General features: G+C 39.9%; 6 protein-coding genes across 7 annotated transcripts; 5 read left to right on the top strand and 1 right to left on the bottom strand.

The window, feature by feature from the left end:
- Positions 1 to 24: 24 nt before the first annotated feature.
- LOC124414201 (multiple inositol polyphosphate phosphatase 1-like) lies at positions 25 to 2,625 on the top strand. The gene is made up of 6 exons (XM_046895179.1): positions 25 to 210; positions 1,352 to 1,483; positions 1,558 to 1,751; positions 1,868 to 1,984; positions 2,243 to 2,393; positions 2,522 to 2,625. The coding sequence occupies exons 1-6, from the start codon at positions 30 to 32 to the stop codon at positions 2,623 to 2,625; spliced, it is 879 nt and encodes a 292-aa protein (XP_046751135.1). The 5' UTR covers positions 25 to 29.
- A 14-nt stretch (positions 2,626 to 2,639) lies between these two features.
- LOC124414202 (multiple inositol polyphosphate phosphatase 1-like) lies at positions 2,640 to 4,213 on the top strand. The gene is made up of 5 exons (XM_046895180.1): positions 2,640 to 2,664; positions 2,814 to 2,866; positions 3,183 to 3,415; positions 3,518 to 3,733; positions 3,892 to 4,213. The coding sequence occupies exons 1-5, from the start codon at positions 2,640 to 2,642 to the stop codon at positions 4,211 to 4,213; spliced, it is 849 nt and encodes a 282-aa protein (XP_046751136.1).
- A 2,162-nt stretch (positions 4,214 to 6,375) lies between these two features.
- Positions 6,376 to 9,841, top strand: LOC124413768 (multiple inositol polyphosphate phosphatase 1-like). Its single transcript, XM_046894526.1, has 9 exons — positions 6,376 to 6,457; positions 6,595 to 6,778; positions 7,257 to 7,388; positions 7,467 to 7,660; positions 8,053 to 8,169; positions 8,257 to 8,407; positions 8,540 to 8,750; positions 8,832 to 9,041; positions 9,146 to 9,841. Exons 2-9 carry the CDS (start codon positions 6,607 to 6,609, stop codon positions 9,384 to 9,386), a joined length of 1,428 nt encoding a protein of 475 aa, XP_046750482.1. The 5' UTR covers positions 6,376 to 6,457; positions 6,595 to 6,606; the 3' UTR covers positions 9,387 to 9,841.
- A 203-nt stretch (positions 9,842 to 10,044) lies between these two features.
- Positions 10,045 to 11,935, top strand: LOC124413958 (cytochrome P450 9e2-like). Its single transcript, XM_046894779.1, has one exon. It carries the CDS (start codon positions 10,173 to 10,175, stop codon positions 11,691 to 11,693), a length of 1,521 nt encoding a protein of 506 aa, XP_046750735.1. The 5' UTR covers positions 10,045 to 10,172; the 3' UTR covers positions 11,694 to 11,935.
- Positions 11,936 to 12,013: 78 nt separating this feature from the next.
- LOC124413959 (DNA-directed RNA polymerase III subunit RPC5) lies at positions 12,014 to 15,084 on the bottom strand. Of its 2 annotated transcripts, XM_046894781.1 has the most exons (9): positions 14,822 to 15,084; positions 14,472 to 14,725; positions 14,112 to 14,305; positions 13,867 to 14,039; positions 13,570 to 13,774; positions 13,245 to 13,447; positions 12,989 to 13,152; positions 12,619 to 12,895; positions 12,014 to 12,359 (listed from the first exon to the last, which is right to left on the bottom strand). In XM_046894781.1, exons 1-8 carry the CDS (start codon positions 14,858 to 14,860, stop codon positions 12,628 to 12,630), a joined length of 1,500 nt encoding a protein of 499 aa, XP_046750737.1. In that variant the 5' UTR covers positions 14,861 to 15,084; the 3' UTR covers positions 12,014 to 12,359; positions 12,619 to 12,627. The 2 variants fall into 2 exon arrangements, with proteins under 2 accessions (XP_046750737.1, XP_046750736.1); XM_046894780.1 differs by lacking the exon at positions 12,014 to 12,359 and having other exon boundaries at positions 12,580 to 12,895.
- A 149-nt stretch (positions 15,085 to 15,233) lies between these two features.
- Positions 15,234 to 20,122, top strand: LOC124414243. The gene is made up of 10 exons (XM_046895228.1): positions 15,234 to 15,461; positions 15,553 to 15,732; positions 15,865 to 16,160; positions 16,266 to 16,393; positions 16,508 to 16,665; positions 16,757 to 18,424; positions 18,516 to 18,620; positions 18,712 to 18,884; positions 18,975 to 19,110; positions 19,179 to 20,122. Exons 1-10 carry the CDS (start codon positions 15,381 to 15,383, stop codon positions 19,272 to 19,274), a joined length of 3,021 nt encoding a protein of 1,006 aa, XP_046751184.1. The 5' UTR covers positions 15,234 to 15,380; the 3' UTR covers positions 19,275 to 20,122.
- The last annotated feature ends 1,437 nt before the right edge of the window (positions 20,123 to 21,559 follow it).

A 21,559-nucleotide genomic window follows, 5' to 3' on the forward strand; every position in this document is an offset into this window, starting at 1 on the left:
TCTAACATTTTTTAATTCTCTGTAATCAAATGTTTCGAGTAAAGGGATTACAGCTGATTTTATTCGCCTCGATTCTATCAACCAGTCAACTTTTCTCCTTAGAAACTGACCATTGTTATGCTCGTAATTACAATCCGTACGTGAAAATGGGGACGAAAACTGCCTACCACTTTATTCACGGTGGTGAAACACGATATAAAACGATACCAAGTAAGTTAACTAACTATTTGATGTACCGTGGATCCATGAGGAAAGTGCGCCCGTTAGCTGTGGGCTCCTAGGGACATTTTTTGACAGTTGTGATTGGTATTGCGGTGGCTGCTCAATCAGGCGTTGGCTGTCCGCCAATAAAATTCGAACGACTTGACGCACTCGCATAAGGAGTGCACTTTTCTCATGGAAATTCTTCAAGGCACTTGACTTGTCCGCACAGGCTTACCAGCCCTGTAATAGAGATGCGAAATAAAAATAACTAGATTGAAGTTGGTGACATTGCGTGACAAAACATTGGGGAAAAAATCACTATCTTTTTAATTTTACAATGATTCTTAAGGATATAAGATTTCGAAGTATGAGTGTGTTTTGGTTTATTACGGTTTACCGAATTTCAGACAGTTTAAAAATGGCAAAGTAACAGTTTTTACTCAGCATGAATCGTTGCGATAACGTTACTAACTTCAGTACGATTAAAAATAGTATTTCAAACTTTCTCATACATGTTTCTAATCTTATCGATCCAAATCGAACTCTACAATTGTCGATCACCACAATTTTTCGTAAAAATTTTTGCTCTTGCATGAGAATTCATCGAGTTCATAAAAAGTTATACTTTTCAACCAAATACTGAGATAATATAATACGAGAAATACAAAATTCATGTTGTCTGCATCCGAAATTTTTATTGTTTTTCAACGAAAATTGTAGATTTTCATCATTTTTTGCGGAAACTGGTAGTTTTTTTTTTTTTTTAGGAAATTCTACGAGTTCCCGCGAACAAAAAAAAATCTATTTCGTCCGTTATCGGAAATTATAATTATCTTTTATAGAAAATTGTAGAGTTTTAATAATTTTCCGTAAAAATTCGTCATTTTCTTTGGCTTAGAAATTATTTTCATCAGGGTTCCATTTGGATTTTGCTGCGATATCGGAGGTTGGTTTACGTAACCCTTAACCAGTCGGCAAACGACTTTATTTGCCATCTGTATAAAGTCTGTGAAGAACCTCGATGACAGTAGCTTTGAACAACAAATAAAAAATAAATAAATAAACAATAAAAGCGGGTATTTCGTTCGTATCTCAATATATGCGAAGCTTGTGAATAAAATTGTACAAAGTATGAACTTATCTGCAGACTGCAAGCCTGTAATGATATGGATGATGATCAGGCACGCAACGCGATATCCTATTCCAAGCGAAATCGAGAACATGAAGTTCCTCCCGAAGCTGCAAAGTCAGATAATTTACAATCACGAAATAGGACGATGTAAGTTGAAAGCGATATATTGGAAAGCATGAAAAGTGACTTGTAAGATGAAATGATATTTGCCTTCGATACAGCTGGTCGTTTGTGCCCCGAGGATCTGGAGAATCTGAAGCGTTGGCGACTCAGCGAATTCATCACTTACGAAAATTCCCTAAAAGTCAACGATCAAGGAATCAAAGAGATGAATGAATTCGGCAAACGTATCAGCCGTAATTTTCCCGAATTATTTCCACCTTCCATAACTGAGATTAGCGAAGAAAATTACAAGGTGAAGATATTTTTTTAGAAAAAAACAAAGGTCAATTTGGAATAAATCGACCATACCTAGATCGAAGAAAATCGATCGGTGATCATGGTTTCCCTCCATTTTTATTTTCATTTCAGTTTCGTGCGGCAAGTGGAACACGAATGGCTACCAGCCTGAATGCATTTATGGGTGGACTTTTAGGCAGAGAGGATATCCCGGAAGAAGAACTTGGAGCCAGCAGCAGGTTGTGGGCGGTTAGTTACCGATTCTTTTCCTTTTTTTTTCTTTTCTCCTCAATACAAGATTCTCCGAAAGCAAGTTTTTTTACATGCAATAAACATTTGTTTGAATTTTTCTTCGTTATCCAGAGGATTAAGTTGATCGACTTAAATTTTTGAGGTGGAAAGCAAAACGGACGCAAAAAATATCCTTGGAAGCTTCTAGAGAAAGTTAGATACGCACTTGATGTTGGCTAAGGTGAAGTTTGTAAACCGATTTGTTATAAATTTCAGGCTTATTCGCAGTGTCCAAAATGGGAAACGGACGTGGCGAACAATCCTGAGCATCTCAGAGAGATAAAAAAATTTATGGATGGTTTAGAGTATCGGAATATGATGTCAAGCGTCAGCGAACGACTTGGATTTCCTTACGATATCAACAAAGGTATAACGACTGGTTATTATCGATTGTACCGAAAAGTGTCATATGAAAAAGTTGATGCATTTGAAGGGGTAAAATGAATTTTGGAAGTGAATGTCATCTGAAGGTCATATCCTATGAGATTTCGGTAGTCGTGATGATTTTTTTGAATGGGGCTGCCTGTTTTCTTGCTCACTACAAGAAAGCTGGCATCGAAAGGCGTTCGAGCATGTGCAACAACATGACTTTCGAATGACTTTCGGATCCAAAATGCACTTATCCTTCGTTAAGACGCGTATTGACAGGTGCATTCGGGTTGTGATGCACAACATTGTGAACACCTGATAAAATGAATTCCGCAAAGGAAATATTGAATCCGCAAATACAATTCATTCCCCTTGAATTCCCACTTCCATTATTTGATGATGAATTTTGGATCCGCAGGTCATTCGAAGGTCGTGCTGTTGCACATGCATTTCGATGTCAGCTTCCTTGCAGTGAGCAAGAAAATAGGTAGTCCCATTTAAAAAAACATCGCGACTACCAAAATCTCATAGGATATGAACGTTAGATGACATTCACTTCCAAAACTCATTTTCCCCCTTCAAATGCAATAACTTTTTCATATGAAACTTTTCGGTACAATCGATAATAACGATCAAGTTATTCGGGGTGGACGGGTGGTCTGGGACACCCGGTATAAATGGCGAAGTAATTGTTATGATAATACAGAGAGAGAGAGAGCAGTTATAACAACTGAAAATGTTATAAATTCAGTACAAATGATCGAAAAACTTGGTGAAAATTTGGAAGTACAAAAATATTCAATTACCAGGATGGCTTTACCGCATGTGGACCATGTGCGGTTACGACATGGCGCTGAACGTCGGCAAGTTGTCACCTTGGTGCGCCGTTTTTACCGCCGAGGAAATGAGGGTCTTCGAATACAAGGACGCCTTGGTTGACTACTATAAGCGTGGAAACGCTCACGAATACAACGTCCGGTTGGGCTGCCCGCCTCTGCGAGACATGGTCGATAGTTTCCGGTGAGTCTCGATCGACGTCCAAGTTCCTGCTCGATGGTTGGAAGAGGGAAGAAGAATCCGATAGAGCCTCGTGATAAATCAGTGTGTGCGAAAATTTCACAGAAAAATCGAAGGCGAGGACGGTGGCTACTCGGTGGAGCCGAAAGGCGTTTTCAACGTCGGGAGATCGAGAAGCTACCATTTGTTCATGGCTGCCTTGGGCATCGTCAACGATTCCTCGCCCCTGCTAGCGAGCGATTTCAAACTTAGGAAAAAATACTTGTGGAATACGACGGAGATTGGATCATTCGGAGCCAACATCGCGGCTGTATTTTACAAGTGAGTCGAAGCGGGTAAGATGCCCGGAATTTCACATTTTTCAAAACTTTCGCCGGAGTTCGTCGTACTCCAGAAGTGCTTCGGAAAGAAAACGATGATATTGCTTCGAAGATCCCACTTGCTCTCCGTATTCTCAAACAACGTCGATTACTTTCCAGATGCAACGACACGGCCTCGCCTAACAAAGTCAAGTTTTATCAGACTGAAAAGCCCGTCGACTACCCGGGATGCGTGGAGGGTTTGTGCGACTGGGAGTACTTGAAGAATAAATTTCGGAAGCAGGTGTTGGAGTGCGACAACGTAGACTTCTGTTACAAAACTTTAAACGAATCATCGCGAGTTACTTTGCCACCAGTGGCAAAGTTGGTGCTCATATTTTCTGTCCTGATTCTCCTAATTTTCCGAAAGCCGCACCTGGAAAGAATGTCGAAGAGAATTCTAGTTTGTTGCGTTAGGCGCAGAAATACGCGGCTCTTGTAATGGGAAAATGAAACAAAAGCATGCCGTATCAGCTGGGATAATTTTTACGCATCCTCGATCGATCGGAAGATGAATGTTGAGAAATTTTCTCTGCTTCCGGTAATTGAATAAACTGTAAGTCATGTGCACATAAGAATAAGTAACAACGCCACAAGAAAAATGTAATTAATCCCCCCAATTATAACTCTCGTATAAAAATTTGGTTGAATCAAATGAAAAGCGAGGTCATGAGATAATGCAGAAAATATTGGGCTCTGCATTGCCGACAGCGGCGCTGATAGATCCTCTATCGATAAAATAGAGTCCAGCCTTGACAACAAAGCAATGCCGCAATTATTGATTTTTTTGACATCAATTTCTTATGCCTCGCGTCATTGTTAGCGCTCACCGTTCAATCATTGTTTCAATAATGATCATAAGTAAGGTTTCCGATTACAATAAAGAGGAAAAAAATTCAAGGAAAAATCGTTGCGTATTGTTCACATATCGATTGCTGTAAAAGTCGATTCGACGCGTACCTTCGCACTAAAAAGTCAATGAATCGCGTATGCAGTATTACAGGTGAAATGAAAGTTTCAACTGGTTATACGGCGACACGATTCTCTTCAGTCAGCGAGCCAGCGAGCTGTTTCGCAATACAGCCGTACGATACTATTTCACATCATACGATGGTGTATGCGCACACATCCATACGTGCATTATGCGCGTTAAGCACGAGTCAAGACCTGAGCGCAGCAGCAAGAATCAGCTCTAAACTTTAACGGTAGTTTAGCCCACTGCGGTTTGTCGCTCGCTGCTCATTGGCATCAAAGAGACGCAAACATTGTCCGCAACGATAACCGAAAAATTAAATAACGAATCAACTGATCAAGTATAATTGAACAGAGTGAGTTAAATGATGTAGGGAATGGAAAAAAAAAATTCGCACGTTGATGCTAAATTTTTTTTTTAGTTTTAATCAAATCTTTCGCATTGTATACACGGTATGAATTGAATAAATATTAATATAACAACAACAACAACAATAGTAAATTGGTTTAAAAAACTCGTCAAATTTCACATCGCTTCGTGGGAAGATCTCGAAAATATAAGTATCGATAAGCAGGTGAGGGTTCAGAGGCTACACGTGTTGTCGGTATATTATTTATACATGTGTGTGTTTTTTGACCAGCTACGCCCGCTATCGAGTTTATCGTGAGGTGGACTATATATAATTAGCAAGTGGCACAGAGGTAAATACGCGTGTGTCGAATCGAGAATAAAAAAAAAATAATAATAAGGATCAGGAACAGGAGCAGCGAGACTGACCGGGACCGAATTTTTTTGGTAAGAAATCAAAGATTTCACATTTTTCCGTTTTCATTTTCATACGTATATATATATATATATATAAACTATATATATATATTCAGAAACACGTTTTGCATTTGTGGTTTTCATTTTATTACTCTCTTGTAACCGAAATCAAACTCCTACAATATCTGAGAAAAATAAAAAAAATAGAAATTTTTTGAAATTTCAAGACAAAAATTCCTTAGTTTTTTCACCTCCTTTGGAAGTTGTTCCTTTTATTTTACCTTTGCTCTTCGGCGAGATATGAGGTTAAAAATTGAAAAGTATTAATGGAAAATAGCGATGATAATGATAAATTTTTATAATTCGGAATTCGCGTTACGTGTACATCGTTGCTGTTTTCACAACATCGATATTCAGCCGCGAGTCATTTACACCGTCTGTAATAATCATAATTAGAGGTATAAGCGTATTACGTATGGCTTAAGAAGACGCGTGAGATCATCATCTCGTCTTCGCTTCGACTATTTGTACTGTATATTATTATCCACCACGTGATATTGTGGAACAACATGCGTCTTTAATCGTTACAATGGTAAAAGGTAAAAATATACATTTTGTAACAAATAGAAAGAAAAAAAAAACGAGAAAAAGATATTGGAAAAGAAAAAAAATGGGAGGAACAAAAAACCGCTTCCTTAGTGATATAACTCCCATCATCATCATCATCTCTCTTCCCACTGCTACTATACCATACTAGTTGTAACACAACTTGTTGAGGACACGATAATTGAATACACGAGTATGTAGGTAAAATTTTTACACCGTCGCATCACCATTGCGATAGAGCCGTAAGTAAGCGCATGAAACAAACAAGCAGTCAGTCAGTCAGTCAGTCAGTTAGTCGTTGTATAACATCCGTACGTAATTTATAGTTAAACGGATCAAAGAGTGAGTGCAAAAAATAATATTAACCATTAAATTGCGTCGAAATTGATCATATCTTTCAAATATTATGTATGTATACATATTTTTCTGTACTTGGTAAAGAAATTTTTTTTAATAATCGAAATTTTTTCACTTTTCAGACGGAGCTGAAAATGTTGATTGGATTTAAAGAACTGGTCCTGATTTCGCTGGCCTTCGGTCAAACGATTTCACGAAGCACGGATTACTGCTACGCTGAAAATGATCAGCCCTATTTGAAATTCGGAACAAAAACTGCTTACACCTTTATTCACGGTGCTAAAAGACCCGCCCAAAATATACCGGGTGAGTCGATCGAGAATCATATTCTTCAATAAGTACAATAAACAACCGTGAAAAAATAAGATAAAACTTACATTCGCGATTTTGTTTTGTACATTTAGAAGGATATTAACGGTTTCTTTGTACGTATATTTATTTTTCACACTTCAAGCTGTTTTTTTTTATCTCGTAACTTCGTCAAATCAAACCGGTAATCACAGGGGGGGAGATCCGCATGGAAACCCGCACGACGGTGACGAAAGACTGGTTGCAGGATTTTCAGGCGTATTTTAGAGGGAAAATCAAATATCCGATTCATCCTGCAGTTCGTGTTTCTGTGTTTCTCACGTTGACGATATTGACGAGATCGTTAGTTTAGTCTTCAGAGTATATTTTTTTAACAAGTCAAAGACCGATTCTTTACGAAATCGGATAATAATACAAATTGCAGAAAAAGATTGAATAAAAAAAAAAAAAAGACAAAATTATCGTTCACTCGCAGGTTGTAAACCGATGCAAGTATGGATGCTGATGAGGCCAGGAACCTCGTATCCGGAAGCAGAGACGATATCGAAATTGAAAGCTCTGCCTAAACTCCGGGATCAAATAACATACAACCACGACACTTTGGGGTGTAAGTTAATTTGCAAATTTTTTAAGCTATTAATTAATAAACCGATTTCTTCAACTGTTTTTTCACTTTATTCGACAGATGGCCACTTGTGCGATCTCGATTTAGAGAACCTTAGAATTTGGCGCATCGACTCAGCAATGACGATGGAAAAGGCTGAGAATCTCGTTCCTCAGGGAACGGAGGACGTAATGTTGCTGGCTAGGAGACTGAAAACGCACTTGCCTGAACTATTTCCCCCGACTGTCAGTGACGTTAGCGAGAGAAATTACAAGGTGAGGGTGAATTGAGGAGGCCGTTCGTTTGGATGGATTCGGGACAAGAAAACTATCCAACTTGCGACTTTAACGCACTTTGTCGCGAAAAAAGGGTCCAAGACTTTAAACATTTGTTCTCAATTTTGTGATTTAATATTAAAAAACCCCGCGCTTTTGTCGCCATATTTCCTACTTCCAAACGCGCCAAAAGCGATTAGCCGATAAGAGAACGAATTGTGGCGGGAAAAAGCGCGGGTTTTTTGAATATTTAAACACAATATTGATTTTTAATGTTTTTTTACCGTCAGATCACTGATCCATGACTCGAAAAGAAAATCTATTCTTGAGCTTTAACGAAAGTGAAATAAATTCGTACCTTCGATCTGCGATCACGATTTTTCTCGTTTCAGTTCCGTTCAACGGGTGGAGAAAAGACGTCCAGCAGCCTGACGGCGTTCATGACGGGTCTCTTCGATCAATGGCAAATGCCGCCGACGGAGTCGCCGATGAACGACACGCAGTTCGCGGTTTGTCCTCAATGCACATTGATCCTGAAAAAAAAGAACATGCAGATTTGAGATACGCTCGCGATTGTTAACCGCAACGAATTTCAGTCTCACCTGACTTGTCCGGAGTGGAGGGAGGAGGTTTCCAACAATCCCGAAGCCATGATCGAGGTGACCAAATTCAAGTCCAGCCCCGAGTACCAGAATCTTCTGACAAACGTCAGCCGTCGACTTGGCTTCCGGAACAATATTACCGAAGGTGTTGTTTTAGCCTGAAATCAAGATAAATCGATCGTTTGATCGTCATTGCCGGTCATAAAAAATCGGCAAAAAAATCGCGACAATGATTCAAAGTATGCAAAAGTACCAATTCAAAAATTTCTCACCGCAGCTTCGCTGAATGCGATGTACGACATGTGCCGCTACGAGAAAGCTTGGACCCTGGACTCGATCTCGGCATGGTGCGCGGTCTTCAGTTTGGAGGAGCTCAAGGTCCTCGAATACAGGGACGACTTGACCGAGTACTACAAGTACGGCTATGGCAACAAGGTGAATCTGCATATGGGCTGCTCGCCGCTTCAGGATATGTTCAGGCACTTCAAGTGAGTGAGAATACAAAAAAAAAAAAAAAAAAGAACGACAACTTAGGTAACTTCTGCGACTAAAATGGTAAAAATTTTCAGGAAACTAGAGAGCGGCGATAACGCGAGCGAACCCAAAGGCTTGTTCAGCGTCGCGGAATTGGGAACATTGGAGCTTTTTATTGCGGCGATGAGATTCGCGGAGGATTCGACGCCTCTGCTGGCGAGCAATTATCAATCGATGAGTAAACGTCTGTGGAGAACGTCGGAAATCGGATCTTTCGCGGCGAACATACAGGCCGTATTTTACAGGTGAAATGAATTCCGTGATACGTTCGAAATTCGAAATTCGAAATTCAGGAACTAGTCGTGTATAGTCAAGTTACGGCTTTTGTAACGTTTTTTTTTTTTTCCAGATGCGACGATACCCAGGATCCTAACAAAGTGATATTCTACATGGGCGAAAAGCCGGTTCCTTACACGGGGTGCAAGGTCGGCCTATGTGATTGGGACGACTTGAAAAACAGATTTGACAAAACTTTGTCCGACTGCGAGTCCAACTTTTGCTATGCAAGCGGCGCGTTCTCGTCGCTAATTGCAGTGCCCACTGTGTTACTATGGCTCGGACTTCCGGCGTTGGCTTATTCCAGTCATTAAATTGAAGGCTGAAGGAATGAAGATTTTTTTATTTAATCATTAATACGTTTTACTTTACCTATAAGGTTAAATTTATATCGCTTTTTAAACCGCAAGTGTGAATAGATCTTGCAGGCTTGATATTTTAGCACGTAAGTCATCGACTAATTTTCCGTCCCAGTATCCGTCCACTTTTAAACGAAAAACTTGTTTTTGCAGTATTTTAAAACTGACTAATCTCTGATCAGACGTCGTTGGACAGATTTAGAACAAGTCCGGCTAGTTCAAAGTCTGCAACGTTTTTTTATGTTTGTTTTTTTTTTTTTGTATGTATTCGTTTTTTGTAACTATTGTATAACACGATTATCTACAGTACTGTAAATAAACAATGACGAAGTAGAAATTTGAATTAGATTATAGCTGTAATACAGTAGTGCGATAGATTAGAAATCGTAAAATAAAGTTTGACAAATCTACGGTCACGATATCAAGTTCAAACCTTTCGCAAATAATTTCATTTTCAGTTTATCAGTCTTTCCGCATGATATTACGCAATAATAAAAAAAAACGTACAGAAAGCAAGTCGAGCTGCGCTCTGACCTATGAAGCAGATACTGTTGAGTTTATCCACATATCGACAATATTTTCGAACAGATTTCCTCACTCCGTGGCGCAAGTCGTGATTACATAAACACTTTCTGCGAGAATGGATAGTTGAGTTGGGAATTCGGAACGACTGAAAGTTTCAATTTTTAATTGAGAATAGTTTGAAGAGTATAACGTAGAGCTACGAGGCTGTTGGGAAAAATGACAGAAGTTTGGATGATTTTCATCGCCTCGGCCTTAGTCGTCTTGACTATAATCTACTATTATGGTACACGCGGTTTGAGTTACTTCAAGAATAGAGGAATCCCGTATCTACCCGGTACACCTCTTCTGGGTAATATGGGAGACGTTTTCTTCAGCCGGAAGAGCCTCACGGATACGATTTTGCACGCCTACAATTACAATCGCGATGCAAAGTACGTAGGATTCTTTGACTTTGCAAGTCCCGTCGTTGTCATCAGAGATCCAGAGCTGATCACGCAGGTTTCCATAAAGAGTTTCGAGAGTTTTCCGGACCACAAAATGTTCGCCGAAGAAGTGCCCGATTTGTTCTTAAAGGACAGCTTGTTTGGGCTGAAAGGCGAGCGTTGGAAAGACACGAGGACGCTTTTGAGCCCCGCGTTTACGTCGAGTAAAATGAAGACGATGTTCAAACTGGTGAAGGAATGCTCTGTGAATTTGGTAAGACACTTGAAGACGCGGGGCGGCGATGCGAACCTCTTCGACGTCAGGAACATCTTGGCGAGGTACACGAACGACGTGATACTGACATCAGCGTTTGGCATAAGCATGGATTCGCTCGAGGAGCCGGAAAACGACTTTTACTCGATTGGTACAGAGGCGGTAAACTTCGAGGGCACCAGATCCAGGAAGTTGTTCATGCTCCGGATGTTTCCGCGCCTTTCGAAGCTCCTCAACGTGAGACTGTACGACGACAGGACGGTCGGTTTCTACAAGGACGTGGTTAAAACGACGGTCGCGACGAGGGACCAGAGAGGAATTTACCGCCCCGACATGCTTCAGCTGATGATGCAGGCGAGGAACAAAGCCCAGAAGTTCAAACTGACGACCGAAGAGATGACGGCTCACGCCTTCTTGTTCTACCTGGGCGGTTTCGACACGGTTTCCTTACTGATGACCTTCGCCACCCACGAGATAGCCGTGAATCCGGACGTACACGAGAAGCTTCAAGCGGAGGTCGATCGGGTCGTCGAAGAGTGCGACGGCGAGGTCACCTACGAGGCTCTCCACGCCATGCGGTACCTGGACGCCGTCGTCAACGAGACCCTGCGACTTCATTCGCCGGCTACGATGATCGACAGGGTTTGCAGAGAGAGATTCGAACTGCCGCCAGCGCTGCCAGGGCTGAAGCCGTTCGTCGTCGAGCCTGGAGTATCTCTGTGGTTTCCGACCGCAGCGTTGCACAGAGATCCGGAATATTTTCCTGACCCGGAGAAATTCGACCCTGAAAGATTCAACCACGCTAATAAAGCCTCAGTCGATTCCACGGCTTACATACCCTTTGGGATCGGACCCCGCATGTGCATTGGGAACAGATTTGCCCTCATGGAAGCTAAGTTAGTCTTGTTCGAACTGATGGCAAACTTCAACCTGTTACCGTGCAGCAAAACTGAGAATCCGATAAAAGTTAGTGTTTCGAGTTTTGTGTTTCGGCCTGAGGGGGCGGTCTGGCTGAAAGTCGAACCTAGAAATCACCAATAGGTTTAGAGATGAGAAAACGGTATTCACAGTTTCATTTTACGATAGAAAGGAACGAGGAATAATAGTTTTGAAGTAATAATTTTGGAAGCGTACCCTGCTGGAGAATTTATCTGTTTCTAATATCGACTGACTTCTCCGATGGTTTGTCACTAAACATTTCACTTTAGCTACGGTATGAAAATGCTTAAAACGAAGCAGGTGTCAAAGTTGAAAAAATAGCAATTTGCTACCAGAATATAAAATCTGCGGATATTAATATATGCAGTGATATTCTGACAGAGTAGAAATATATGTGCATACACATCCGTTCCAATTTAATATAAAATTCCTTCTATAAAAACTAAACTGTGCATGCGTAATCTTAAAAACTTAACTACGTAGCTCTCGAATGTTACGCTACAGTAGATATTGACACCGACGCATTTCAAAACGATGATAACAATAACAATAATAATAACAATTGTGTGAGTAGCATCAGTAAAAATGATGACGGAGTGTGGAAAATTCGTCTCTTTTTTTCTTCTTTATACAAATGATATCAAACAATACTCCCCGATTAAAAATAAATAGTTTTACATACAATAATTATTGACAGGACTTCCGGCGGTGGCAGTAATATCAACACTCGCTTCGATCGATACTGATCTTCGACGATACGATTCATGTCTGAAAATACGATAAATCGGTCGTTAGATCGTGTGTACAGGTAAAATTTTTGAAAACACCTGAGGTAATTACGAGAAATGAGTGAAAAAGGGGAAAAAGCGAGAGAAAGAAAGAAAGAAACTAAATAAATATTTAACCAAGAATAAATCAATTTGACAATTCGGTTTACCCACAGTTCCGGCTGACCAAAATCCTTCTTCCCCTTCTTGTCCTCATTTCCGCCTTTCAAACTCTTTCTGTTATCAATTTATTCACGTACCAGCCTAGGTCACGTTGTCTCGGACGATTTTCTGGACCTGTTAATTTTTTTCTGCTTGGCATTTTCGGCGGAGCTGTCGTTATCGGATACCGAAGAATCCCTCAGGGTTTTTCTACCTCGGCCTACGTTTCTTTCCTCGTTTTCAGAGCCGATCGATTCCCTGTTCGACTTTCGCCTTTGTCGCTGAGGCGGCTGATTGTGAGGCTCCATTGCCTCTCTTAGGTGCTTTCGCTTTGCCTCCCACAACATTTCCTGTCTCTGAGCAATTTCCGGATGTCTGGAAGCCCGGATAAGATCCATAAAAATTTATTCTCATCTCGTAAACGTTCAATATGAAGCCTAATTAAACTGTCGTATCGTCGGATTTTACCTGTCCAAAAAATCTTGATTTCGAGGCAGGATTAGAGTCCATCCTTTCTTAGTCTGATGACGGGCAAGATTTGTAAATATTTCAGTCACCTCTTCGGATGGTAATTTTACAACCGAAGATATAGTCTTGCGATCGATATGCTGAGATTCGGTGAACGCCAAAAGCTGGGGAAAAAATATTTGATATCATCATCGCTTACGAGCGATCGATAATTAATTTGAAAGACAATAAAACTCGCCATCGATGAAACACTTACGACGTAATCCCGGGCTCGACACATCAAGTCGGAGGGGATCCCGTTGTGCGAGGAAATTGTGTCCTTTGGATAAACCAGCTCGCTGTTTACGATCCAATTTCCTTGAACCAGCACTGCTACTTGTTGAAGGTACTTCAGCACGGCGGCGGGATCGTGCCCGCTGGAGAGAAGAATTCGCAGCTGGGAGAATGCCATGACTTTTGCTGTATGGATTGAAAAAATCACGTTGACGATACCGACGACAAGTAGCTAGCATATTAATACACTAAAACGTCGTAACATTGCCCAAATACTTGTGAGAAATTATTTATGCTTGTCAAATTACCATCCTTCACGAATATTCGTATCTGATCGAGAAGCGGCAGTGTGCGAATATATTTCAGAGACATGGTCGGGTTGGGAACAGCAGCCTTTACGATTTCATCCTCTTTCGGCGGCGGAGCCAAGAGTGAGAGGTACTTTTCACTACTTAGATTCAGAGTATTGACAGAGTCCTCGGTCGAAGCAGAAATCATTTCCATCCTAGTCAACTGTAGGAAAAAAGAATAATTAAAATAACATATAACACCAACGATCATCTGTAATGGAAAGAAATAATTTACTTCAACAGCCTGATGCTCACCTCTGCCTTTCCAGAAGTGGGTGTAACATATTCTGTGTGAATCCACCGCTCCTCTAAGCTCTTTTTAGTATGATGTTGAAACGACTGTTCCCGCATTTTTTTCAAAAACTCTGGCTCCTGTCTAGCAAATGTTACGTTCACCTGCTTGACAGTCTCCTCTTCGTCTTCAGCCTCTGCAGAAGGAAAAGCGCGGTATTAGCAAAGAATATCAATGCCCTTAGGTAGCTAAAAAAGCACAAGTTTACCTTCTCCAGCCACTTTAGCCTCGTCCTTCACTCTCTTGTCGCTCTTGTCCAGGTAATGGAATTGCGGACGCATTTGAACCACGCCTTTCAGTGGCGTTAGGTGCAGCTCTCCGTCCTGGAATACCCCAACAGCATAGTTTGAACAGTCGGGAAGAGCGCGCATGGAATGAAGAACTGTTTTGTCCATAATGTGACTGAAACCCGAAAATAAACAATCAATATCAATACAAGGCAAAGTTAGGTCCTAATCTGATTTATTTTCATACAAAACAACCAAACAAATCAGTCGATAAGTCTGATTGAAAAAAAGTTCAGGCGTAATAATCATACGGATAATATGATCGGACCGATCGCTTGTACCTGTCGAATGCTCTTTCGCCTTCCTGATCGTGTTTCAGAGCACCGTCGACATTGAGGGCGATCTGTTCCCCCTTGCTGTGATCGTAATTGACATTGTCGGTGTCGAGGGAAACCTCGAGTCGTACTTCCTGGTTTTCCGGCTTTATGGAGGACTTGGAGATGTTGAAGTTGTCGAATCCGCCACGCGACGACCGTAGAGGGTATTGGAAGATGAAAAGCTTCTCGGCGAGGGTTTTCGACAAGAATACGGGAATCTGGATGATTATAGAGTTGGTAAAAGGAAACATGCCACAATGATTGCTGAGTTAATGTTGAAAGTTAAGGCAAGCATAAACTGCGCCTAACCTCACCTCCTTGACGACCGGATCGGAGGCGCCGTCCTCCTCCATCGCGGAATCGCGATATTCGTCAACCAGGAATTACCGCGTCCTGATCCCCCTCACAAGTGGATTTCGATGCCGATCGGAAGGTCAATTCATTTCCGTAGACGCCGAAAGCTTCCAACTTGGCCAACCTGCTCCTAGAGTTCCGACGCTGATCGCGTAAAATGTAACATAACCTATCTAATTGAAGAAAATGGACATGTCGGTAATGGCGGAATCTGCATTAACACTTATTCCGAGACTTGCTGTGAATATGGATATCTGAATACGACGTCTAGAGACAAATTTGGCCACTCGCGGCGCTATTCGATTCGCTCTCGGTCCCTTACATTAAACTCTTAATACTCCATATAACTCAGGCAGCCTTCAAGTAACTAACAATTGATCATTGGCGACGTCAGTGTTTATATTTTTGATGAATTTATGATTATTCTACTTGGATGATAATTTCAAGACTGGCACATTCCCGTGCGGAAGAAGAATACTTGAGATATAAGAGTAATTGCGAGACTGCACGTTACTTGACATGAGCATGATAAATCACGCCTCGCTACATAACCTAAAAAAAGAAGTAGATGTCATTGAGAACGGTGACAATTCACCCGAGGTAAGATTATTATATATAGTATTATTATACGCTTAAACTTTTATACTTTGCTTATCGACATTTTTTTTCTCCTGTCACAATTCCATTGCAGAGACGTCATATTGAGACAGGAGAGGGCACGGGCGAGTGGGGACAAAACAATGTCAGTTACTGTGAGGAAATTATCATCTGCGATACGTTGCCAGATGATATTGACAATGAGAATTGTCAAATTTCAAATGAAATCGAATGCCTCGATCCATTGCAGATCCCAACCGAGCTTGAAGTTCCGGTATAAAATTGATTAGCAAATCAATCGTTTAGGCATGGATAGAATGAAGATTCTTAATAATTTTTCAATCTTCCGACAACTCGATGGCAAACTCTGACTCGACTAATCGAATTTTTCTTTTTTCCCCTAAAGCCGATGGTGTTGATAGAAGGAAACGTGCCCGGAACCGTTAAGTATGTTTGGTCTGGTCACATCTACTCGAGGGAAGGAGATTCACAATCGTTTGTTTGTTCAAATAGACAAGTCAATCAATGCAAAGGCAGAGTTATAGTGAGAAATGGTCATGCTGACGAAATTGAACCACATAAGCATCAGAGAATCATGAGCAAAATTTTCGGGGCCGAAATAGCAAAGAAATCAATGCTCAGGAGGGCACAAACTGAACCTTCGGTCAGTCTCCGCGACATTTATGACGACGCTTACAAGAAGTGGGTGGTATTCTTAATTAAATACATCGAAGTACGAGAACCAATGGGATGACAAGAAGAAGGACGCATTTTTCTCATATTAAGAATATTTTATTGTGTTTTCAGAACGCCTGGGCTGAGCTCGATTTACAACTGCGATACCATGATGAGATTGATGATGAAAGCCAGGTATGGAATGTACTCGACCGATAAGCCGATCCGTAAGCTGAACTTTGATATCGAATGGGCAAAAGGTGCGAGTATATCAAACTATATACCTAATAACGTGTCTGGAAAATTGCGATATCGCGACAAGCGCGCGATCGTTCCAACGCTGACTGATAAAATTTTGCATTTTGTTGACGCAGACTGGGCGGAGGTGGTGCCCGGACGAGTCCCAAAAATATTATGCAGGATATGCCAAGAGTACATTTTTTCTCCAACGTCAACTAAGATGGTTCGGCATCTTCATACCAAGTTACACACCTTGAATGGAAAGATCTCCAATGTTACAACAAAACAAAAGGTTTATGAGAAAAGCCACCGATTACAAGCGAGAATTGATTCGGTATATCTATTGAGGAATATTTTGAAAACCTGTGTTTGTATATTTACAGAGAAGCCGTCAAGATGACTCGGACTCCACGGATAACGACGAAAAATCGAAAAGACCGAAGACCGCCGACAGTCTGGTATTAGAAAATGACTTAGTCGTCGTAGAGCCGCTGCAACAAAAACGCAAAGAAGATACCAAAATGGTGACCCAAAAAATTTTAGAGAATAAGCGCCAGGACGACGCTGCCCGCCCGTTTCGTTATCCTGTAGTGAAGAAACAAGAGTGCGATGACCGTCTGACGTTTGCACCAGATCTCGTTGAGCTACCGCAACAGAAACGCAAAGAGGATCTCAAAAACGCGGATCGGAAAACATTACAGAAAAAACACCAAGACGATGCTGACCACCTAAGCAATAATGAGAATTTGAAGAAACAGGAGATTGTCGCTCGTTTGACGTTTCCAAAAGACTTCGTCGAGCAACCGAAACAGAAACGCGCGGAAAGTCCGAGAAACGTGAACGAAAAAATTTTAGAAAAAAAGCGCTGTAACGATACTAACGACCCGATTAATTACAAGAAATTAGGGAGACAACAGATCGTCAATCACATGGCATTTGCAAAAGACTTCTTGGAGGAACAGCAACAGAAACGCGAGGAAAATCTCAAAAACGTGGAGAAGAAAATTTTAGAGAAAAAGTGGCAGGACGATACTTATTACCCGATGACTTATAAGCAATTAGGGAGACAGCTGGTAGTCAATCATATGGCGTTTGCAAAAAATTTCAGAGAGCGATCGCGAGAGAAACCTGAAGAAAATTCGAAAAACGGGGAGCAGAAAATTTTAGAGAAAAAGCGACGGAACGATGCTTACAACCCGATCAATTGTGAGAATGTTAGGAGACACGACATCGTCAATCATATGGCGTTTGCAAAAGAACTCGCAGATCCACCGCAACAGAAACGTGAGGAAAATCCCACAAACTGGGACAAGAAAATTTTACAGCGACTTCTCGAAGGCGATGCTGATCGTCGGGTTAATTATGAGAATTTGAGAACACAGGAAATCGTCGATCACCCGACATTTACAAATGAACTCGTAGAGCAACTGCCACAGAGACGCGAGAAAAATCAGAAAAACGTGTACCAGAAAATTTTAGAGAACAAGCGCCAAAACAATGCTGATGAGCCGATTAATTATGAGAATATAAGGAGACAGGAGATCGTCGATCATCCGACGTTTGCAAAAGATCTCGTAGATCCACCGCAACAGAAACATGAGGAAAATCCCAAAAGTGTGGAGAAGAAAATATCAGAGAAAAAGCAAGAAAACGATACTGACTGCTGGATAAATGATGAGAAATCGAGACGGCAACAGAAACGTGAGGAAAGTCCCAAAATCCAGGACCAGAAAAATTTACGAAAAAAGTGCCAGGACGTCGCAACGTGTCCGAATATTTACGTGAAATTGAGAAGACAGGACATCGCTGACTATTTGGCGTATAAAAAGAAACTCACAGAGCAACCGCAGCAAGAACGCGAGGAAGATCCAAAAGAAGTAAAGAAGGAAATTTTAGATGAAGAGCACCCTGACGAGGCTGACCACACGAAAAATGATGAGCAATCAAAAGGACCGAACATCAACGACTCGTCGGTGTCTGAAAAAAATATTATAGAACCGCCGCAACAGACAAGCCAAGAAGATCCCGAAAACGCAGACGAGAAATTATCGGTACGGTAACAAGTATAATCAAAAAACTTACGTCAGGGTTTTTTCATTCAACATTTCATACAGTACAATATAAGTTTTTGTTTCATTTCAGATCGGGAGTGGCATGCTGCAATCCGTATCGCGAATCAGAGTTAAGACCGAAAATATTTTGGAACCTACGATATCCGAACAAGTTGATCCGGACCAGAATATATCGGTATGAAAACAAGTATCATCAATAAATTTGTGTCAGGATTTTTTCATTCAACATATCAGCCAATACAATATTACTTTTTCTTTAATTTCAGATGGAGAGCAGCACGGCGCAATCTATGCCGCAGATCACGATCAAGACTGAAAATATTTCGAAACCTGCGCTGTCCGTACAAGTTTTTGAACCCAGTACAGGTCAGCCGTCATCGGGGCTTGAGATAACGTTGCACATGTTGGGAAATGGCGTCTGGAATTTTATTGACAAAAAGTTTGTATAGCGCTAACTACAAAAACTGTTGACAATTTTTAAACTTTGACTTTTGGATTAAGTGTTGATTAACATGGTATTCGATTACAGGAAAACCGATCGGTTTGGTATATGCAGTGATTTGTCCTACGGTGAGAACGCAAACGTTGGTTTCTACAAATTGAATCTCGATATTTATTCGTACTACACCGAACGAGGGCAAAAGTGTCTTTATCCGTACATCGAGGTAAGTTTGGCATATAGTTTTTCAAAAGCGGTGACTCATATTTTTCATCGCCCGTTCCTCCTTTTCAGATACCTTTCGAAGTTGAAAATGCCGAACAGTCGTTGGATTTTCGTATCCAGTCGAGTCCTTTTGCTTACAACGTTTGCGGAAATTCAAAAAGTTGAGCTGCGGCGCAAAGAATCTCAGAATCTTGAATCGCATCGACAAGCAAAGCGCCCGTCTATTCAGACAGTATGTCTGTGAATGAGGTGACAATGCCAATAAATGAAAAAAGAAAACGAGCTTCCAAGACGAGTTTCATTCTCATTTGGCGAATAGTTTGCGACCATATAGCTATATTTTGGGCAGGGTGGGGATCTGGTCGCGGTCCAGAGACTAGAGACAACTATAAATAAAAATTCTCTTGGCGTCGTGTATCTGGGGTTGAGATTTTGGAGAAATCCATGAGCCGGACATTTTCAGAACAACAGTAACACGTCGCTGGCTGTGACTCGTTAGGTTTGAAATCTGCGCAATACTTGGATAACTTTTTTTTTTTTTTTTTTAATGCTAATGAAATTTTGAATCCATTCGAATTTATTACCAAGATCCTGAATTTCATTTCAATATCATTAGCTTATCCGTTTGTCAAACCTTAAGCTCGGAATCCGTCGTTTTACTAGGTATGAAAATTGACTGAACAAAATAGGGTGAAATTTTTCCATGATTTGTAGATAATAATTTTTATCAACGTCGACGTGTGGCGTCGAAACGTAGATTTTATTTTACTTTACGTAACGTTACCGTTGTCACGCGTAGCCGACATTTGTTAGTATACTAACACAGAAGTCTATTTTAATCGATTAATACGACTCGTGCGTGAGCCGTTGCTGACCGATACAAATATAAACTTCCGTCCTGTACGAAAAAGCTTGCCCAGTTGTGAACGCGCAAAAGAAGCTCGTGTTAATTTTTCTTACGGATTTTACCCGACATTATACAATATACAAATTGTGTTGATTTTTCTTAATTTTAAAATATACCCAAATTATATTAAGAGTTTCGCCTTTTCCTTGTCAATTCCTCTTTTAAACGCGTGCAGCAGAAACGATTTTCATACGCAAGATGATTACTTTATTTATAATATACATGCACATCTACTTTGCGAAAAGGTAGGCGGATTTCATTTCGAAAATATCTAAAGTTAAACGTAGCAGACTTGTAATACCGAGTAACGGGCCAAGTAGAAGAGAAGTAGAAGAAACGTACAGGCTATTAGAAAAAAAAAAAAGAGAAGAATCGTTAACTCAGTAAAAAAAACGTTTCAATTATCGTTATTCTTTCTTGTACAAGATATTGTACTAATGAAATTGCTTTTCGACACAAAAAGAAATAAATAAAAAATAATTATTCGTAAATGAATCGTTCCCTAGTTCATATATATATATATATATATATATATATGTATATATATATATATAATATTATATTTCAAACGGATCAAAATTAATAACATGTATCTATGTATTATATTATCACTAATAATATATTTAGCTCTTATTCTTTATTTATTTCATTAAATAATTACACTTTCGTTTTGGCATTTATACAAGACGCTATATTAAGAATCGTGCGCGTGTAAGCATAATCATTTTCCTTACAATACAATACAAAACAAAAAAACAAAAAAAAAAATCAACAACAAACAAAAAAGAAATTCCTTTCAGCGTTTGAACGCGTGTGGAAACATGCAGGTAATAATAAAATATCCATAACGTGGTACATTGTATTGCAGTATACACTATAATACAAATCATCGTCTTCGCTGCAATAATTACAGTCATAAAAAACGGGGAAAAAACAAAACTAAAAAAAAAAAAAGAAAGAAAAAAACTAACATTTGAGAAAAAATAAAAAATCAAATCATCTCTATAAAAAAAAAAAAAAATTAATACGTTTAAATTTCTCCCGTTCGGAATTATTAATTATTTTTTTTCATTAATTTCGCTTCGTTTTTTTTTCTTCTTCTTCTTCTTCTTCTAGTAAACCTCGACTTGCTTTTTCCTAAATAAATCTTTCGCGTATATTTCCATTGCTTCGCGTCAATGTGACGAAATGAAGTAGATATAAGTAATACGTAATGCGCGTAGCGATACAATTATGTCTAGAAATTATTTTGTATATCGCTTATATTATTATTTTATACATAATTGATTAATAATTCATGAAAATAGATTCATAAAATTACAATTACTATATATATATATATATTTATGCTCTGTATGCTTGCGTGTAGTTTCTACAGTATTTAATTATGTGATATGAAAAAATATCAGGTATGGTAAGGCCGATTTGATTTGTTTAGTTATCTCTTTAATTTCTATCCAATTACTATTATTACTATATCGTTATTGTTCTAGACTATTCAGGCGTTATATATGCAAATATCAATGTGCACCGATATATTTTT

The sequence above is a fragment of the Diprion similis genome, chromosome 13 (assembly GCF_021155765.1).
Source record: "Diprion similis isolate iyDipSimi1 chromosome 13, iyDipSimi1.1, whole genome shotgun sequence".
In the NCBI taxonomy this organism is placed as follows: Eukaryota; Metazoa; Arthropoda; class Insecta; order Hymenoptera; family Diprionidae; genus Diprion; species Diprion similis.

Excerpts from the sequence above, each read along its gene's own strand:
- LOC124414202 (XM_046895180.1), top strand. The coding sequence starts at position 2,640 with ATGCACTTATCCTTCGTTAAGACGC. Across the intron at positions 3,416-3,517 it reads GACATGGTCGATAGTTTCCG|AAAAATCGAAGGCGAGGACG; the intron begins GTGAGTCTCGAT and ends AAAATTTCACAG. Across the intron at positions 3,734-3,891 it reads ATCGCGGCTGTATTTTACAA|ATGCAACGACACGGCCTCGC; the intron begins GTGAGTCGAAGC and ends ATTACTTTCCAG.
- LOC124413959 (XM_046894781.1), bottom strand. The coding sequence starts at position 14,860 with ATGGAGGAGGACGGCGCCTCCGATCCGGTCGTCAAGGAG. Across the intron at positions 14,726-14,821 it reads CCGATCCGGTCGTCAAGGAG|ATTCCCGTATTCTTGTCGAA; the intron begins GTGAGGTTAGGC and ends ATAATCATCCAG. Across the intron at positions 14,040-14,111 it reads GGCTAAAGTGGCTGGAGAAG|AGGCTGAAGACGAAGAGGAG; the intron begins GTAAACTTGTGC and ends TTCCTTCTGCAG.
- LOC124414243 (XM_046895228.1), top strand. The coding sequence starts at position 15,381 with ATGAGCATGATAAATCACGCCTCGCTACATAACCTAAAAAAAGAAGTA. Across the intron at positions 15,733-15,864 it reads CAACCGAGCTTGAAGTTCCG|CCGATGGTGTTGATAGAAGG; the intron begins GTATAAAATTGA and ends TTTCCCCTAAAG. Across the intron at positions 18,621-18,711 it reads ATCCGGACCAGAATATATCG|ATGGAGAGCAGCACGGCGCA; the intron begins GTATGAAAACAA and ends CTTTAATTTCAG.
- LOC124413768 (XM_046894526.1), top strand. The coding sequence starts at position 6,607 with ATGTTGATTGGATTTAAAGAACTGGTCCTGATTTCGCTGGCCTTCGGT. Across the intron at positions 7,389-7,466 it reads CAACCACGACACTTTGGGGT|ATGGCCACTTGTGCGATCTC; the intron begins GTAAGTTAATTT and ends TTTATTCGACAG. Across the intron at positions 9,042-9,145 it reads ATACAGGCCGTATTTTACAG|ATGCGACGATACCCAGGATC; the intron begins GTGAAATGAATT and ends TTTTTTTTCCAG.
- LOC124413958 (XM_046894779.1), top strand. The coding sequence starts at position 10,173 with ATGACAGAAGTTTGGATGATTTTCATCGCCTCGGCCTTAGTCGTCTTG.
- LOC124414201 (XM_046895179.1), top strand. The coding sequence starts at position 30 with ATGTTTCGAGTAAAGGGATTACAGCTGATTTTATTCGCCTCGATTCTA. Across the intron at positions 211-1,351 it reads ACGATATAAAACGATACCAA|ACTGCAAGCCTGTAATGATA; the intron begins GTAAGTTAACTA and ends ACTTATCTGCAG. Across the intron at positions 2,394-2,521 it reads TCCTTACGATATCAACAAAG|TCGTGATGATTTTTTTGAAT; the intron begins GTATAACGACTG and ends AGATTTCGGTAG.